Source organism: Sardina pilchardus, chromosome 14, assembly GCF_963854185.1.
Source record: "Sardina pilchardus chromosome 14, fSarPil1.1, whole genome shotgun sequence".
Lineage (NCBI taxonomy): Eukaryota > Metazoa > Chordata > Actinopteri > Clupeiformes > Clupeidae > Sardina > Sardina pilchardus.
In genome coordinates, this window is record NC_085007.1 from 14,927,411 (window position 1) to 14,942,610 (window position 15,200).

General features: G+C 41.5%; 2 protein-coding genes across 3 annotated transcripts in view; both read right to left on the bottom strand.

The window, feature by feature from the left end:
• Positions 1 to 15,200, bottom strand: part of LOC134101378 (G2/mitotic-specific cyclin-B1-like) — a 202,480-nt gene that overhangs the window by 4,966 nt on the left and 182,314 nt on the right. The gene's annotated exons all lie outside the window — the stretch shown is intronic.
• On the bottom strand, positions 945 to 15,131 carry tmc2a (transmembrane channel-like 2a). Its single transcript, XM_062555014.1, has 21 exons — positions 15,043 to 15,131; positions 12,873 to 13,041; positions 12,471 to 12,512; positions 11,637 to 12,054; positions 11,355 to 11,504; positions 10,428 to 10,518; positions 10,253 to 10,334; positions 9,761 to 9,867; positions 9,572 to 9,670; positions 9,142 to 9,284; positions 8,868 to 9,015; positions 8,529 to 8,717; positions 7,785 to 7,964; positions 7,139 to 7,297; positions 6,176 to 6,304; positions 5,903 to 5,970; positions 4,181 to 4,420; positions 2,889 to 3,014; positions 2,482 to 2,560; positions 2,179 to 2,302; positions 945 to 1,704 (listed from the first exon to the last, which is right to left on the bottom strand). Exons 2-21 carry the CDS (start codon positions 12,910 to 12,912, stop codon positions 1,490 to 1,492), a joined length of 2,829 nt encoding a protein of 942 aa, XP_062410998.1. The 5' UTR covers positions 12,913 to 13,041; positions 15,043 to 15,131; the 3' UTR covers positions 945 to 1,489.

Sequence of the window (15,200 nt, forward strand, 5' to 3'; positions counted from 1 at the left end):
AAGAGATGAGATCCCTTGTCTGTTCATGATCAAAGCGTGTTTAGATGCAGTGACCTGTCCCAACACATTAAAAGAAAATAGACGTGATAGGTGTTCAGCAGCAGTCGGAACTGCGTGCATGTCAAGGAATCTCGGCCTGACTGTGTCTTCTAATAAGGTATGATGACTTAGCCTATATTTTTCGTCTTATATCGTCCACCTGTTTATGTGAGGTTTGGTGTGAAGAAGCCTGATGTCTTGAAGATTGAAACACATTAATCCAGCCCATTGAAACACATTAAAGGCAGCAAGTTCAAGTTTATTATCATGTAGTCATGAAATGATTGATCAGTAGCCTAATGAAATGCCTTATGCTCAAGAGCCAGCTCAACTTTAAATTAAATCGTAGTTATTAAAAGGGTATATTCATTTCTAATTCAACAAGACTGACGTGTGGGTGAATATTAAGCATAAAGACAATAGAAGAGTGAAGAAGACAATAGAAGAGAAAAGACACAAAAGGTGAACACTATAAGGCCTTTGGCCTGTCAGTCAGGAGGATCCAACTGCACAGGAAGGAATAGATGTTCAGGTCTCTCAGTTTCATGTTAAGCAGATGGAACTATGGTGATGAAAGTGTAGCTGTGGGCTATGAAGAGCATCTCTCTTATCCAGGTGAGAGAGAACTTCAAAGCAAATGCTGTTGCTTCATCTGTTGATCTGTTTGGCCTTTATAGGCAACTGTGGGTCTAGAAGACAACTGGAAGCATGTGATATGATCTTTAACTAACCGCTCAAAGCACTTCATGATAACAGAAGTGAGAGCAACAGGGCACTATCCAGTTACGATTACACATTTTTTTACATTTTGTTTACTCAGTCTTTACAAGCACTCTAACATATTGGAGGTGAATCGACAGTAAATAACAAAACTATTATGAAAGAATATTTATTGATGACTTCTTTGTTGCATAGTATACAGATAAGAATAAGAACAGATAAAATAGGCTACAATGGGGAATATTGAAACAATAAAGATTGGGTTTACAACATAATATAAAAAACGATAAACAACTAAGTGCTTGTTGATCATAGCTTATTTTGCTATAGTGTATATGTTAATGCTATTCCAGGATTATATTAAACCCACAGTGGTTATCAATGATAATAATGCATTAGAGTTGTTTTCAACAATATGTCAACAATCAAATGAATGTTCAGCCATATTGAATTTCTACTTAAATGATAGGTCTATAATTCATACCAATTTTCAACATGAAAATAACAAGAATTTATCTTAAACTAACAATGTCCATAAAATCTCAAGTTGTTTAACATATAACACCATTTTAGAATTCCAACACACATTCATTTATTGCTTATATTGCTTTTAAAAGGAGATTAGTGTTCATTCTACACTTCTTAAAAAGTGCAGTGGTACTCAACGGTTCCTTCAAAAGTGACATGGATCAGCGATTAGCAGACTAATAGTGAGTGGGGTTCGGGCAGTTTATTGTCTTGGGCCACCTCGTCCTCCACCTCTCGCGCCACGGTCCTGTGGGTTTCCCGGAAGTGCCCCTGGTCCCCGGGGTCCTGGCTCCCGGGTCACTGGCCCTCGAGCGTTCGGGTTGGCCGACGCCAGTGACACGTCCTTCTGCACGTTCACGCCCCCTGCGGCACCTGGCTTCACTCTGGTCCCCCTCCCGCCTTTCTCCTCTTTGTTTTCTAATGAACAAGGTTACACATACACTAAACAGACATATACAATACCATACTCTACAGTTATACACAGTAAAAAGGATCAGCACCCTCCAGTCGCCATGTTGCTTTGACTGAGTTATGACGTCAACGTGACATGTAGTGTCAAATTTTATTACACAAAAGTTCAGTCAAAAGAAGATGACTTGACCAGGTCATGAGCGAGTGGGCTAACCGTTTTTTTTTATATAATGTAGATTGACCATTTTTTCTCCTATACCATGTGCATACCGGTCCTCATGCTGTGTAGCATAGGCTACAGTATAACTGCTTGAGAGATTCTGACACACACACCTGTCTGTCCTGTTCTCCTTTGTCCTGTCTTGTATGTCTTACAGTATATGTTGTGTTATGTCTTATATGTCACTATGCCTGCATGGAGAAATTGCCCCTTGGGGATAAATAACGGTTTTTTTTTAATGAATTGAATTGAATTCTCACCGGTGTTGCTCTCTGGGGCAGGAGGAGGAGCCAAAGATCGGTTTGGGAGCAGGTCTTCCAGGTCCTTCTGCACCTGGTTGGTGCTGTCCTTGTTGTTACGCCTGTTCTTGTCCTCATCTCTGGCCTACGAGCAGAGAGCAGTTTTCAAAATAGATTGAGCATGTGATTATATTTGTTTTCGTTACTGAAATATCAAAGAGTAAAACAGGACACGACTATAATAATGCCATTATCACTGAGTCCAATTGTTGGCTAGGGTAACTGTTCATGATCACAAATTATGCAAGTCAGGTTTGTACATACCATCTGCATCTTCTTTTTCAGCTCCAAGTTGGCATTCTTGTAGGCTTCTGACACAGAGTTCAGGTAATATATGGCAAGCCTGTAAGAAAAAATATCACTTATTGCACATATTTTAACTTAAAAGATCATCACTGAGGAGTTATATATCTCCTCTCACGTCTGTGTCACAGCTTATATGCAATTTCACTGCAAACTTTACTTTCTAACTGTAATATCATATGTAATATTAAACTTCACTTTATATAATGTGAAAAGTTCTATTTTCATCTCTGCACAACCACTGTACTGTGAACACTTCTGAAAAAAGGATGTCAGGTTGAATCAGATGGTATGACTATATTGCAGTAGGATCATTTCAATGCATGAGACAGTTGACATCTCATAGACATTACTGTCTATTCACTTACACCATGAGCAGAACAGCTGGTATGATGAGCCCTGGGTTTGCCACATAACCAAACAGCGTCCCTATGAAGGCCGGCAGGTCCAGGTCAATTGTTTCCATGACAACATCAATCATCTTCGATTTACCACTATAGTAAGAATGGAGGGGAACAGCAAAAGAGAAGTGTTAAGGAGCTTTGGTTCATACCGCGCCATTGTTTTGGTTTTTGATTGATCATCATTATTCCATCTCTCTGTGTGCACTACATCAGTGCAAAGAATTCATGGCTGGCAGATATGTGCATATCTGTGTTAGCTTGAGAGGGCAGCAGATACTTAAAGGGACACTTCAACGATTAGCATTAAGCTTTGTACAGTATCTAGAAAACCCGTCATGTTTTTGAATGGTCGTGCATCATTCCCTCAGTTTGCCTTGAGATGGGAGAAATACGGATGTCAATGTTGGACTTCCTGCTTTCAATGATGTAAAAATCATCATTTTACATCATTGAAAGCAGGAAGTCCTATTCATGGGTTTCATTGAAATCCGTATTTCTCCCATCTCAAGGCAAACTGAGGGAATGATGCACGACCATTCAAAAACATGACTGGTTTTCTAAAAATACAAAGCTTAATGCTAATCGGTGAAGTGTCCCTTTAATACTTATATTTATTCACTGGACTGATGCTTCTATCCAATACAACTTATTATGACCGGGTTTCCCATATTTGTTAAGAGGCTCTTAAGTGCTAAGAACTTCTTACTGTGCGTTCAGACCAAGAGCGACCAAAGCTGCAAGTCACTCATGACATGAGAGATTCGAACGTTCAATTTTGTTTATGACATCGACACAAGCGAAGCAGGCCTGCATTCCGACTGGTTGTCAGTGTTTTGCAGCCGAAACGAGTCGAAACGAGTCGAGTTGCATAAAGTTAAACTCTTTTTAAACTTCTTTTGGTTGCTCTGGTCGCCCAAGTTGACGCTGGTCGCTGTGGTCGTTTTGGTCACTGTAGTCGCTCGTCCCTATTCAAAGTCAATGACTTCTGCGACTACTGCGATTTTGCAGCTTTGGTCACTCTTGGTCTGAACGCACAGTTAGAAGCGTTCTTAGAGCGCTCCTAAGAAGTTCTTACTTAAGAGCTTCTTAACCAATCTGGGAAATGCGGCCTGTCAGGTATTACAAGGGCCAGCCTACTCTGATGGTGGCAGTCGGAACTTGAACTCATAGTCTGGCTGCTGTATGCTAGCCCATTTCCTCAGTCACTACGCTACCACTTCCCACATCCCTCCATACTCCAACACATTTTCCTGTACCTGAAAGGACCACAGTCAAAGGAGGGTGGCAGAGACATGATGGTGTAGACCACAGGCAGCAGGCTGAGGAAGAGAATGAGGAGCAGGAGGCCCATGTAGAAGTTGTTGGACTTGGAGGCCTTGAAGACTCTCTCGTGGGGCACGTTAGTGCACATCACAGCCCAGCACTGGTAGTACATGGAGCTGAGCAGGCGTAAGACGTTGATGCCCACCAAACCAGGGGCGTAAAATGCGCCCATCCTGATAGAATCCAAGAGAAGATTATTGATCATAAAAAATGAGGGTATGGATAACTCACCCAGTCACTTAGACCTCTCATCCTCCTCCCTCATACTAGGACATCCTGTGTAAGCTTCCTCAGTGATCATGGCTAAGGATCACTGTCCCCAGCGTTTAACTCCTACCATGGACACCACCTGGTCAGGAAATGCTGAACCTGCAACATACCCCTCCCCCTCCATTCTTCCACTTGTTTGTCTGTATCCAGCAACCAGGTGAAAATGTAGTTGAATAGACTTCACCAAAACAAGGCCCCAGGTCCGGATGGTATCAGCCCAAGGGTCCCAAAGGTCTGTGCGGAATATAGCTCTGCGGTATTCTGCAGCACCTTTTTAACCTCAGTCTTAGCCAGGGGAGGGTGCCTATGCTGTAGAAGACATCCTGCCTTGTTCCAGTCCCCCCAAAAAAATCTCCATCTGCCCTCAATGAGACAGACTGGTTGCCTTAACATCACACTGAAAGCACTGCAGAGAATGGTCTTGGCCCATCTGAGATCACAGGTGACCACCTACATGGACCCATTACAATTTGCATACCGTCCAGAAGTGGGTGTTGTGGATGCCTTAATCTACCTGCTCCATATAACACACTCTTAGCTGGACAGTGCTGGCAGCACTGTGAGGATCATGTTCTTTGATTTCTCAGGTGCTTTTAACACCATACAGCTTATGCTGCTATGTGAGAAGCTGCAAAGGATGCAGGTAGACACCTCCACAACTTCATGGATTATTGATTACCTGACTGGCAGACCACAGGCTGTGTGACTGAAAGGGTGTGTGTCTGAGCAGGTAGTCTGTAACATTGGAGCACCACAAGGGACTGTGCTGTCTCCTTTTCTCTTCACACTCTATACCTCAGACTTCCAGTACAACTCCCGTACAACTCATGTCACCTGCAGAAGTTCTCAGATGATTCTACAGTTGTGGGGTGTAGTGTCAGTGATGGTGAGGAGACGTACAGGTAACTGGTGGACCACTTTGTGACATGGTGCAGAAACAAGCACCTTGTCTTAAATGTGGACTTGTGACGGTGGACTTTAGGCTAAATACCATTTCAATACTGGGTGAGGAAGTGGACATTGTAGAAAACTACAAATATTTGAGGTTGAGGAAGACAATAAACTGGATTGGAGGCACAACACTGAGAATGTACTGTATACAAGAAGCGTCAAAGCAGACTCTGTTTCTTGAGAATGCTCAGGTCATTCAATGTGTGCAGCAAAATGCTGCAGATGATTTTTTAATCAGTGTTGGTGGTGGAGAGAGGGATGCTGCACAAACTTTTAAATGTATTGGACAATACCAACACATTCACTACAAAACTTACTGGTCAAAAAAAAAAAAAACAGTTGGTCAACAAAGCTGTAAGAAAGACAGATACAGAAATACTACGTAGAGAGATTTATGTGTTCAGCAGGTTCAGCTTTAGGGTTTTAAGACTTACCAGATCATTCCTTGATTGAAGACCAACCCCAGGACATTGCCACTAATATCAAACTCTCCATATGATGGCTAGACAGTATGAAAGTACAGTAGTTCAGTTAATTGCAAGTATTCTGGTTGACATGACAAAGCATCTGTTATCTATAACCCTTGGAAATAGAAACATGTAGTTAGAAACACTGAGTAGCCTACTTGAGGGAGTTTAATTGTGCTCCTCCATGACCAAGGAAACAAATAACCTCACAGAATTTGCTAAGAAATGAAGAAGACTCACAAATCCTGCCTCCAGGTCCCAACACCAGCAGTAGTTAAGAAACCTCACGATGAAGGCCCGTAGGAAGTCACCTATGAGAATAGTCAGGTAGGTCACCTGGATGTCTGAAACAGTCAGCTTCACAAACTCCTGTGAATGACAGGAGAGGGTAATTTAGATACTGGGTTTAGTTTTCGTAATGTGAAAATAGACTTAATATATTTAGCCTTTAATTATAAATAATTAAAATGATCATAGGGGGCGTTTACTATACTGTCCATACTTTTTACCATCCTTGTGGGGACAGAGCGTATTGTAACTCAGTCCTTCTGTGTGTGTGCTTACGTGCACTCACACAGAGCACCTAAGACGTACTGGTTAAATTTTCATACCAGGTCACCGTGTCGCGGTCCTCTAACACAGTGTGTCCTATAAGCGTGGACCTTCAAGGTGTTGCGGATGGGCTGTAAGAGGTAGCCTACATCACTATCATGCAGACTTCTTCATTTTACATTTTGTGATTAAGATTGAAATACTGAAAAAGTGCATGACTAAATAGCTCAAAATCAAAAGAAGCGAGTAGTAGCTATATTCTTCAAACTGTCATTCATTTGATTTTGATTTGGAAGATATTTGATGGGGTTTTAATTGATGGATTATGGGTGACACTTCACTGAAGTGTCTTATAATGGAGTGGTGGTTGTAATTAGGCTTAGCTTCTTTTTGTGTTACATTTCATTCTCATTGTGGCTGTGCAAGTGCACATCTAGTATGTGACTGTTGCAGACAAACAAGATAGGTCCTTTCTATTGTCCTTACTGTTAAGTGGAAATGTAAGCCCATTTTTAAACCATATCACCTTTCAGTGCTGTCATGATAATGGACTTGGTGTGGTATGAGAATGTAACCGATTGTTTTTCTAATGGCCAGAAACAGTAACATAATAGATAGCATGTCAGAGGCCAACTAAATGGTTAGAATTACAAGTCCAACGCTAGTCTCCCAACACGGTCCACGGATGGCATCAGCAGGGTTGATGGGCGGAGCTGTGGCCTCAGAGTCATTGTTGTACATGGAGAAGTTGGCTAGGTACTCCTTCAGGAACCAAATGGAGTTATTCTTTATGTCCTGCTCCTCCTCAAGCTGCAAGACAAAACACATGTAACTAGAATAGAATAGAATAGAGCAGAATAGAATAGAATAGAATAGAATAGTATAGAACAGAATAGTCTTCGTCATCACATCTACTGTCACTGGGAATTGTTGTAGAGAGACAGCATACACAATGAGACACAGTGTTATAATGAAAGAATAAAATGCAATAAACAATTAACTGGATAACGGTATATGCAACATCATAGCACAATGTCAACTACAACACAGCAACACCAGTCTTGTCAATACTATTGCTCATAAAAAATGCATGACTCTCAATGTCAGGCTAAACTGTCATGGCTGTCTCATTATTCATGGTAATGGGGCATTCTCTGTGCTCTTGTTCTTAGAAATGCATGTGACCTCGGCACACATTCAGTATTCCTGTTTCACACACAAACACACGGATGCACACACACACGTGACCATGTGACCTTGACCGTGACCGTGACCTATGCACGTGACCGTGGCTTACCTTGTTGTTGACCTCGTCAAACAGGGCAAAGAGGAAGGTGTAGAGGTTGCCCAGGAACAGGGCAAATATGCGACCTAGTTGCCATTTGAGGGCAATACGAGGGTGGTAGTCCTCCAGCTCAGCAATGGTTTCAAACAATGGAGGGCACACCAGGCCCAGCAAGGACATGATGATCTCAACCTGTTACGACAGGAGAACAGCGGAGACAACACAAGGATTAGCTATTCCATTCACATTCATTACCTCCGCCAAGGAGGTTATGTTTTCATCGGGGACCGGCGTCTGTCTGTCTGTCTGTCTGTCTGTCTGTTTGTTAGCAAGATAACTCAAAAAGTGATGGATGGATTTCGAATTTTAAGAGAAGGTCAGAAATGACTCAAGGAAGAAACAATAACATTTTGGGAGTGATCCGCATCACCGTTGGGATTCCACAGGCGTTTATGTTTTTCACTTAGTGGTGTAATGGCATGGCATGGCCACGTGGTGGCGATCTGAATAGTTTAGGTTCAAATGTATGATGACAACCTAGGAAGAACAATTGGGCGGAGGTCTGCGCTCTCTGAGTGCTTTTCTAGTTCAACATCATTTGACCAATTCTATATTCTGTACTTTAAGAGTGCAAACACTAGATGAAATAGTTGGAAAATTACGGTATTCACATAACTGTTGCAGTGGTCAATGCAGTGGTCCAAATAAAGGATTATCCTTGTTTATTTTAGATCATAATTGTTTAATCCACAGTACCTCATTTTTCTCGTACCACCCCAGGTCGTCCATGGAGGCAAACTCCTGCGACCGCCTGACCACAAAGTAGATGAGGTAGCCGCTGCCTCCCAGGCTGCACGTGATCAAGAAGTTTGCCAGCACACGCAGGAACCTCCGCAGGTGGATGTTCTCATCCTTCTGGTTCTCCTGCTCGTCCACAATGGACTCCTGCAAGAGTTCACAAATCACAGCAGAATCATAGCCATCATCCCTATACGAAATCCAGATCAAAAATCATAGTCCTGCAAATTGAAAATAGCTACACACTACCACTGCCCCTATTACTGTAATACAGAATGTGAGTGTGTGTGTTGTTGCCTTGAAACTTGTGGTGATGGAGGCATATTTGTTATCCGCTGTCTCAGGATTCCCGATGAGGTAATCCCAGCTGGTGAACATCTTCCACGAGAAAGTGAACTCACTATCCGCGTCATCCCCGCCGCCAACATCTTGATTTTTAGCCATTCTGACATGGAACAACGTGACAACTCGCATGTTTTTTCTTTTCAACTCCATATTCACTTGAACTCCATATTACAGGAAAATGCAATACCTTCAACAGTGTGTGTACTGGGGCTATAGATGGACTCACGTTCTAATGACCACCATGAGGCTGTAGCCGAAGGTCCCAATCCCTACCATTAGATAAGAGAGTGGCAGGCGGAACTTCAGAGGCCCAACGGTTCTCTGGTCATTGTAGTACCCATAGAAAAGCACTGAGTATTTGCAGTAGCCCTGCAATACACGCAAAGCAGAATAGAATAGAATAGTCTTCGTTACCACATCTACTAAAGTCACTGGGAATTGTTGTAGTGAGACGGCATACACAATGAGATACAGTGCATACAGAGACATCAAATCACAATATGACTTTTGGAATAATGCATACAGAAAATGTCACAAAAATGTCATAGGCATTGGTAAGCTTTATGATAGATTGGTGAAGTTACTAATACATATACATTATATTTATTGAATATATAAGAATGGTTATATTGAGTATTCTGCATTAGCTAACTCACATTGAAGTCCATAAGAACAGAGTAATCCATAGCTGTAGGCTGTTCAGGTCTAGGTACTGTTTTCCGAGGTATGGATCCATATGGTAGCCCCATTAGAACCTGTCATCACATTATCTATTAGGAATGTCAATGTACGTATTAAAACTACACTACCCACAGCAACAATGTGACCTCTGAGTGACCTCTGACCTCGGGGATGACCACAAGCCCAAACGTTAAGCTGAAGAGCACCAGGTTCAGACCGTACATCCACCGCAAGAATATGAAGTAGGAGGCTACTGATGACCCAAAGTGACCTGTGGACCCAGTCGCAAACACATAGGATTAAAGTGAATCCACGGCAATTTCAGCATAAATGCCTCTGTCAATTAGCCTCTGACTATGTTTTATGCAGAGGTAAATAGTTTATGCAGACACATTAAACAAAAATATACAACTGTTAAGGGCGCTAACATTGTTGATGTACCACAGTTCTCCACATGATGGCAGTACGTTTTGTGACTACTTTCCGTCATATTTTCGCCCTCAAATAAGTTCCATCAGTTCAAGTAAATGAATCAGTTCCTCTAGAGTATGAGAGGGATATTGACTGAGTCTAATTCCATGACTCACTCTCAAAGCCATTGTAGTCACTGACAAAATATGACAAATAATGCACAAGAAGTTTAGGCAAACAATTACTTTCCACTTCTTTGATCTTCCTTTCCCATGGTATGCAGGATGTCCTGAAATTTTCGAAATCTCTCGAAAACTTGATCCATTTCTGTAGACCAATAAGGTGGAAGGAAATTACCGACTAAATGAGTCAGTACTCACAACAGAAAAAAATCACTATTGACAAGACACATCTTGTTACCTTCTTCATCATCACTTTGTAGGCATACCACTTTCGGCCTTTACCCTTCCCCAAAGCACCTTCAAATTTGTCCACAAACACCTGGGCTTCTCTGGAAACACACAATTATACCGTCATTTCCCAACTATTAGCTGCAGTTTATACATTGATTTTGTAAAATTTTTTCAGCTATGAGGTTAATACGCGGGGGCACAGGACATGTACTGTAATCTAATATTATTTAGAGTCGTTATATCACTTTAGGTTTTAATGCTGGAGAATGATAACATCTATGCCCTGCCAAGGTTTGCATGTAAAGCTATTTGCCATTATGATTTTGACTTTGCTTTTTAAACTTTCTTTTGTTCTTTCTTACCCAGAGCCTGTCCTCTATTTCCTCTGCTTTTCTCAGCATGTCTTCTAAGAATAGGATTTGACTTTCTGAGAATTCATTTTCACTTCTAGATATTGTCTTTCTTTTTCTCATTCTTTCATGGTTCTTTCTGTCTATCTGCCTTCCAGCACGCTTACTATCTCCCTTCCTTCCGCTACTTTGAGCCAGTTTACCTGATGTTCTAAATAAGAATTTGACTCTTCTTCGAAGTTTCTACTTCAAGAAAAGTTTCCGCTGATAACTGCTTTCTCACAAGTGGTTGGCATCATTCTATTCAGAGCTTATAATCTATTGCCCACATACCAAGGTTACTTTGTTGACTGAAAACTGTTTGAATTTACCTGCAACCAGAACCAACCAACCACTTAATGTATGAAATAATGTTAATCATCTTTAACAAATTACAGTAGTATACATGCAAATAGACTATTTCAACACAATCTTCGCAGAATTTGAATAATCATCTAATGACAACACCACCTAAATGTGTATGTCTTCACACAACACCACTAATTCTGGCATGGATTCCGCTTTTTAACACCATGGCGCATTACCTGAGAACTGCCAAGCGGCGCTTCATACGCCATGGCTTGTTTCTGATGTTGGCAATGAGTTTCTTCTTCTCCTCCACCTCCTCCATAAGTCGGGCCATCTCTCCTTCGGACATGGACTCCTCCTCGTCGGAATCGGTCTTGGAGTCCGAGCTTTCATGAGAAAAGGGAGGAACAAGTTTATTATATTTATATATCTCATTGAACCACACATTTTCATGACTAGTTCGGGGTTTCTGTCTAGCCCCTGTTTATTAATTCATCCCCAGTTGGACGGTGTCGTACCTGCTTCCTTTGCCCTTCTTTTTCTTTTTATCATCCTCTTTCCCTTTGCCCTTGCCCTTGCCCTTGGGGTCAGCTTTGCCCTTCGGCTCTTCCTTCCCTTTTTTCCCCCCAGCTGCCCCCCTCTTGTTCCTCCCTCTGCCTCCTGCCTTAGGCTCGTCTTCGGTGTCATCCTCAGTGTCCTTTCCCTTGGCACCTCTCCTGTTGCCACCGCCACGTCTTCGTTTTGGGGCGTCGTCGTCACTCTCCTCCTCCCCATCCTGGGTCTTCTTTCCCGCCTTCCTCCTGTTGGCTGGTCTTTTGCTCCGAGGAGCTTCGTCCTCTTCGTCCTCGTCATCCTCTGCCTCTTCACTCTCCATATTCTTGCCCCTTCTGCCCGCGGCTTGCCTTCCTCTACCCCTGCCCTTGGGTTTGGTGTCCTCTGCATGAATAAAAATGGACATTCACCAACTAAACTTCACTCAACAAACTTAGTCCTCGAATTTTAAACTAAATTTAAAATCAAGAAGCAACCTTCTTATATCAGAGGAGAGTCAAAGAAACATCCTCAGAAAGGTCATTCCATTCATTCACAATTTGATCATTTACCAACTAAACTTAAACTTACAATAATCTTACACCTTATTGCTTAAACGTGCCACAGGTCATCATGAGGCAACCACCCATATCAGATGACAGTCACTGAGACATACTCACTAAGCTCATATTAGAAACAAGTTCTCACACCCACACAGACATAGCAGGTCATGAACACAATGCTTGTCTCGTTCAACACCAATCCATCCACTCAAACACAATAACAAGGCACAAAGATCATCTCCAATCATCTTAACTCACCCTCAGTCCCACTTTCCGCTTCGCCGTCAATATCTATTCCCACTGCAGTCAACACAGAACATACCAGTACACGGTCAGCTTGAAACAAGTCGTAACTAAGTATATCTGTCTCTCTTGTACAATTTAATGAAACATTTTGCGCACAAACAAATAATTTAGAATGGTCAACTACAATAAATACTATTTATATATATAAAAATGAAATAATACTAACAATGAGTAACAAATCATTTACTATTATCTGTTATTTCATGGTGATAACTACTGCATATTTTCATAGTCAAATAGTCAAATCAGAAAACTAAAGTCAAAATGTAAAAGATCTAAATTAAATGTTTGATTTTCACCTAAACGGCAACTAATTTCAACTCAAGATGCGCATCATACCGAAACTTCACTTACCATCCTCCAATTTTCTTGTTGTTTCCCCTTTTCGCGGCATTCTGTGTCGTTTCTCTACAGATGATCTGTTCTGGAATTTCGGTGAGGCACCTCAGGTCTTAGTTCTGCCATCATGTTACCGACTCCCAGTCGCCATGACGACGCTTAATGACCTCACACACAAAAGAGCCTGCAAAACGTACAGAGAGCGAGCATGTCACCTCCTTGCTGGCCCTTCATGAACAATCCAAAAACAGTAGGAAGGGGAAAAAAAAACGTAATTTTCTGAAGATCAACAAGTTTAGAACTCGAAGGCATCTGAAATATACCACCAATGAGTGAAAGGTATTTTCCTTTAGCTTAAGAGAGATGACCTGGCATGATAGAGAGGACTTAGTGGCCACACCACGGTGAGTGACTCCACACTGAGACCTCGAAAAACGGTTATACGGTCCACCCGATCTTTTAAACCTGCAGACCCACTCTCACTCGTCTGGTCACACTATCCCAAAAACCACAGCTGTCACAAGAAGAACCTACTTAAAGATTTAATGGGAGCTTGGGTTTCCAAACAGAGACAGTTAAGCACAATCAAGCACATATTCAGTGGTCAAAGGCATATGTGTTAAGTTTCAGCACATGTCAGGCTCATGACATGGACCAAATGACTTTGTAAACTTAACACAAAAATATGTAGAAGTACAGATCCATATGGACCATGTGGTGCAAGTGTCTTTTTCTATCTAACCCTGTCTGTTTTTAATTTTTGATAATTTGTATGGTAGGAGCAGGCTTCACTCAGTCTCTTAGGTTTGTTTTTGAGAGTGCTAGACCAAACTTATATGTTTACTAAGAAAAAGAAAAAAGGTCGCACTTTGCATTAAACGTGTTTTTATTGCACAGACGCGTTTCGGCTTAGCGCCTTCCTCAGTGTTTTTAATCTTTCTCTTGCTGTCTTTCATGTTATCGTGCTCTCGCTATCTTTTGCTGCCATCAGTTTGTGTGTCAGGCACACATGTGCGTGCCTGTGCACCTGCCGCTTTGTGCTCGGTCTTACCTGGGGATCTCAGTTTTCACAGCCAAATTACTCTATTACACGGTCCTCATCACACATGCTCTCACACACACACACACACACACACACACACACACACACGAAAGAACACAAGCACACACACACACACACCCACACACAAAAACACACGCGTGCGCGCACACACACACACACACACACATCGCAGACACAAAGTGAGGTAAATACCTTGTCTGATTGTATGTGATCTGTATCAGTATAGCTCCATGATAAAAGTATCTGTGAAATATTTTTCCCCTTGAAACTTCTCAAATGATTCTAGGTTAATATTTAATGCTTTGCCCATGCATTGTGTATGAGTATTTAAAAGTTAATGTATTCTGTCTGGCTGAGCAATAAAGTCAATAACATGACTAGTATTCCTTTATTCACCTGCCATGCAACAGGTGACACAAACTAAACAATTTCTGACAATAAGTACACTTATTTGTGCCGTGTTGAAAGGTTTCCATCACAAAGCTGGATGTTTTCACATTGCCATACGGTACAGTAAACCACAGATCACATTACTGTGTCTTGTGTCATAATCTTGCCAAGTAATGATAATTAGTCTTCTCTCTTTCTGGTATGAGATTAGATACAACCCCAAGATCATATTGCAAAATATATCAAACAGAACGTTCTCTTCTAGGCTATAGGATAGGCACAGATGATACTGTATATGCTTCCTTGTTAATGGAATAGGCATTGCTATTACCTACTGTTATTTTAAATAATAAATATCACACTTATCTGAATATCATGTCCACTTTATCAATACACATTCCCCATATTGTAGCCTCAATATCCCAATAGCTAAAATGCATACAATCTTCCAAGACATTGATAGGCCTACTCTGTTCCAAACCTAATTGTCTATTGTCTATAGGGGAAACAGACTGTGTGGGATTTTGACACAAATTATACAATACACTAGAAATACAAAAACACTTCGGATTTTGTGTGAATAAAAGCTTTGCATGCTGGATTGGCTAAAGCAACCCGTGTGAAGAATTTTAGAGCAGTAGGCCTACATGACACGTGTAGTAGGCCTACAAGAGTTATATGACACAGAAAAAGAGTTTGCCTTTCTTGTCGCAACAAATGAATGTGACGGACCTTTCTCTGCTATCTGCAGTCTTCTCACTGATCTATAAAGAATACCTTTTTAAAGATCAGTAAGTCTTCTGAACTCCGACCTAAAATCCTCGTTTACGTCGAAAAGGGTAGGCCTACTACAGTACAAGAAATACGCCTTCAACATGATAACCAGATCC

Excerpts from the sequence above, each read along its gene's own strand:
- tmc2a (XM_062555014.1), bottom strand. The coding sequence starts at position 12,912 with ATGCCGCGAAAAGGGGAAACAACAAGAAAATTGGAGGATG. Across the intron at positions 10,519-11,354 it reads CGCCGCTTGGCAGTTCTCAG|AGAAGCCCAGGTGTTTGTGG; the intron begins GTAATGCGCCAT and ends GTGTGTTTCCAG. Across the intron at positions 1,705-2,178 it reads TGCCCCAGAGAGCAACACCG|AAAACAAAGAGGAGAAAGGC; the intron begins GTGAGAATTCAA and ends CTTGTTCATTAG.